At 45.3% G+C, this 4073-nt stretch overlaps 1 protein-coding gene across 2 annotated transcripts; it reads right to left on the minus strand.

Moving 5' to 3' along the window:
- Window positions 1–2: 2 nt before the first annotated feature.
- On the minus strand, window positions 3–3853 carry LOC119290731 (arogenate dehydratase/prephenate dehydratase 2, chloroplastic-like). 2 transcript variants are annotated; one of them, XM_037569366.1, is made up of 11 exons: window positions 3501–3849; window positions 3305–3366; window positions 3096–3188; window positions 1486–1686; window positions 1318–1401; window positions 1096–1191; window positions 938–1015; window positions 739–828; window positions 594–661; window positions 405–486; window positions 3–337 (listed from the first exon to the last, which is right to left on the minus strand). In XM_037569366.1, exons 1-11 carry the CDS (start codon window positions 3784–3786, stop codon window positions 278–280), a joined length of 1200 nt encoding a protein of 399 aa, XP_037425263.1. In that variant the 5' UTR covers window positions 3787–3849; the 3' UTR covers window positions 3–277. The 2 variants fall into 2 exon arrangements, with proteins under 2 accessions (XP_037425263.1, XP_037425264.1); XM_037569367.1 differs by lacking the exon at window positions 3–337 and having other exon boundaries at window positions 436–486; window positions 594–657; window positions 3501–3853.
- Between the last annotated feature and the right edge of the window lie 220 nt (window positions 3854–4073).

The following is a 4073-nucleotide window of genomic DNA, read 5'->3' on the forward strand; positions in this document are numbered from 1 at the left end:
AGTTCAGTATTCTGATTCTGCATTGTACCCAACCTGAACAATCCCTGGGAGTAGATCCGCTATTCTGCTGTTGAATACCCCACGTACATTTTATGAGTAATAAACTGCTAAAGTCCCAATCCAAATACTAGGAAATATGCTCTGAGAGCTACATGTTACAGATTCTATAATGAAGAACTATGTTTCTTTCATTACCAAAAGGCGGATGTTTATCCGATTAAAAAAGGCACACAACTGATTAATCACTAGCATGTGATCTGCAGCAAGCACTTGCTATTCAAGCTTCGCTCACGTCTGTAGGATAGCTCCCCAGGACTCTTAAAAAGGTCGCAAACTCCTGCAAATAAAAGTAACATGAGTCACTGTTCGCTTGACGCCAGATAAAAACTACCAAGAAATATCACCTCCAAATTTCTGAGAGCATTCTGAGTTTTTGGATCAGCCATAGACGCCTCAAGGTCGACATAAAACAGGTAGTCGAAGTACCTACTCAGCCAAGGATCAAATGGTTAGAATTAGTGCTTTTCATATTTGGGTAACACTTCATGAAACAAAATTGAATAAACAAGAGGGTTGTAGGGTTATTATCGAACTTGACGCGTGTGGAGAAAGCATCATCAGCTACACGAAAAGGCCTTTTCTTGTGTGGACGGCTTTCTATCTTCACATCAACATACTGTTAGAGAGTTATACAAAGCACATGCAAGTGACGAAACAAAGCAAGGTTGTTTAATACACCTTGGTGAGATTGATTTCCCTCAGTGCAAAAACTGCAAGTGCCTTGAAGAGCTGTCCAGGTCCTTCTTCAAGTGAAAACACAATACTAGTCTGAAAATCAGATGATCATGCAACAAATCAACCGACTTTTGTTTTTCCCCTCTGTATGGAGTGGATGACTGGAAGGAAGATGAAAGAGACTTCCCATTGCAATCTGTACCTTGAATGGTTTATCAACCCGAGGTATAATAGGTTCCCGAGCAAGCATCATAAAACGGGTGACATTGACTTTTTCGTCCTATATAAGGTAAATAATGGACTTATGGTGAGGATAAAGAACAGAACACAATGTCCCATTTTGGCCTGAAATCACGATACCTGAATATTTTCAGCAAGAATATCCAGTCCATAAAGTTCAGCAGCTAATGAACTGGCAACAGCACCAGTATCTTGGAGCATTTGTTCTGCGACTAACTATGAAACAAGCATATAGTGTTATGGTATGACAATGACTTTACACCATGAGTCACTTGAAAGAGTGAACCAAATATATAGCTATCCAAAGATAAATTCCAGGTGGAAGAGGAAGCATCATTCTACCTTTGCTGCACCAGCAGTGTCATCAACAGCTTGTCTATGTTCAATTCCTAACTCTGTCAGCGTATGCTCACATTGCGCAAGAGCCTGAGAATTTAAATTAATGTGCCTGTAAGGTTATTACACAAACAAGTGAAAAATATCGAGACCACACTATCCAATAGGTTTTACCTGGGGATGACTGATGACATTTCTTAGGTTTCCGATCTTCACTCCACGATTGGCTAACAAGCAATGCCGAACTGCAAGGCGAACCTCTCCAACTATGTGCAGCTCATGCCGAAGTAAAAGGTCATAATTCCGATGTATACTACCACCCAGAGTATTCTCAAGTGGCAGTACCGCCCTATCAACTATCCAGTTTTGAACAGCCTGATAAAGGACCAGAAGACATCAAAATTGCAGCACATTTATTGTTTTTGCTACATACACCTTCTATGTATTACAATATGACATGCAATATATGGAATACAATTGCTCTGATCTACTGCTGTCTGAAAGGGCTAGTTTAGAAGAAGATTTTGCTAATACAACAATCTCTCCAGTTACCTAAGGGATGTCGAGCATATAGAGGGTCAGGTTACGGAACTTCAACTACCAATATCTTTAAAACTATTTAATTTAGATACTTATAGAAACCATCCATACGCATATACTCGACTAGACGGGTACCTTCATAATACATAATTTTGTTCGAGTACATAAATTACAGTAGAAATGAATGACCAAATGATGAGCATCTGTCTCGAGAAAAGAACGAGTGTGGAGTATGGACAAATGATATGTGCCAGTGATAGGTTCTTTGTGCAGTACTAGCATATTGCATCTAATAAACTAACACGGAGCATGCCTGTGTACTTGCACTAATGCTAAGGATATCGTGCAACAAATACTGAGCCTGGAGGAGGGGAAGAGGGTGCTAGTAGCTAGCATGCTTTGGAAATAGTGGCAGAGGAGGAATAAACTGAACAAAAAGGAAAATGTGTGAGCACAATTGAAAGCACAGCCATTAAGGCACAGAAGTGTGCGTTCGAATCACTGAAGCTGCATGAGAATCCCATCAACCAGCAAGCTAGACAAGTATTACCATTGTGGCAGTGTCCCGTCGGAGACACTTTGAAAATCAATGTAGACGGTGCTTTTCACGACGCAACAAAGTCTGGCAGCTGGGGCTTTGTCGTACGCAACCGAACAGGAGCTGTACGAGGTGCAGGTGCGGGAAGACTCACTCATGTGTCCAGTGCGAGTCAGACTGAAGCGGAGGCCTGTTTGGCGGCGCTGCAGACGGCAGCCGAGTGGGGAATGATCAATATTCAAATTGAGTCAGACTGCCAGCAGCTGATTAAGGCGTTGCAAAGCACTGTTTTTGATCTGTCGCCGGAGGGTGTTATCTAGACATGCGCCAGTTCCTGAGGCTTAATTTTAGCTTTGTTATCTGTTCCTATACTATAGTCCCCGTGCATGTAACAAAGTTGCTCATGCCCTTGCCGGGTTTCGAGCTCGTGGCCCATTTGGGATTTTGGGTGGAATCGGTGCCGGTTGATGTAAGCGTTCTGGTGGCTGGCAATCTTGCCGACACACTGTCTTAATGAAATAGAGAATTTTTAAAAAGAAAAAAAAAACGAACCGTCAACACATTTCATCAAGAAACATTTAACCTCATTTGATTCAATGTCCCATCTTCTGAAATCATGACATGAATCAACGTAAAACTCACTGCACCACGAACAGCATACACAAACATATCTAAACAGGCCCAAAAAAGGATCATACTACGATACCTGAAATGCAGTATCAAAGTGCTCGCAGGGCACTGTCTGGCAATTTGGATAGGCCTTCTTTGCTGCAGCCTCGCTGTACGCTCCAGGGAAGCCCTGAACAATCACCAAACCAAACTCCGTTCAGATCCACAACAAAAAGAGTACACACACACAGACAGGGAGATTCATACGCAATGAAACCAAAACAGCACACGCGTTTCGTCGAGCACCTGGTAGGCAACCTTGAGCCCCTCCCCGCTCGACTCCATTAGATCCGCACTAGTGAGAGGCCCTAATAACCCCAGCACAGAACCACGCACGCCATGAAGAAAGCACCAGCTGATTAGTTAGTTTAGTTATTATATTATAATAAACGAGAAAAGAACTGCTCGAGATCGGCTAAAAAAGCGTCGCCGCTGGACTTACGAGGCAGCCCGTGCGGATCGCGGTACGCGGGTAGAGGGGAGTCCGCGACTGGTATAGGCGGGGCCCGGAGGCCGTTGAGGTCGGCGGACCCTACGCCGTCCACCACGGGCGCCCGGGGCTGCCGCGCTGTAGAAGGGAGGGGGGCTGAGTTAGCGTTGGTGGAGCTGCTGCATTTGATGGAGCGGCGTGGTAGCGGGGAGGAGGAGGACGAAGAGGAGGAGGCGGCGACGGCGGAGCGGGTTCGGGCGGGGAGGAAGGGGAGCCGAGGTGTGGTCATGGAGGCCATAGCCGCCGCGCTGGCCAGGAAGGAAGGAGGGGGTGGGGGTGGCCGATTGGGGAAGTCGAGAAGCGAAAAAGGAAAATGATCCCCGCGGACACGGGGTTTTCCAAACGTGACGCGAGATTTCTTTTGGGTGGTGGAAAAGTGGAACACGATGCACGGGCGCTCAGGCTGGAGAACAGTGCGTGGCGACGAGCCAACTGTTGGAACTGAGTGATAGTATGACTGAAGGGTGTACATAGGTTTCTTGAGGACGAAGAAAATACGTAGTAGTTTTCGTGAGAAACAAGGAA

This window comes from Triticum dicoccoides, chromosome 4B (assembly GCF_002162155.2).
Source record: "Triticum dicoccoides isolate Atlit2015 ecotype Zavitan chromosome 4B, WEW_v2.0, whole genome shotgun sequence".
Lineage (NCBI taxonomy): Eukaryota > Viridiplantae > Streptophyta > Magnoliopsida > Poales > Poaceae > Triticum > Triticum dicoccoides.

Excerpts from the sequence above, each read along its gene's own strand:
- LOC119290731 (XM_037569366.1), bottom strand. The coding sequence starts at position 3,786 with ATGGCCTCCATGACCACACCTCGGCTCCCCTTCCTCCCCGCCCGAACC. Across the intron at positions 3,189-3,304 it reads GGCTCAAGGTTGCCTACCAG|GGCTTCCCTGGAGCGTACAG; the intron begins GTGCTCGACGAA and ends GTGATTGTTCAG. Across the intron at positions 1,192-1,317 it reads ACACTGCTGGTGCAGCAAAG|TTAGTCGCAGAACAAATGCT; the intron begins GTAGAATGATGC and ends CTTGTTTCATAG.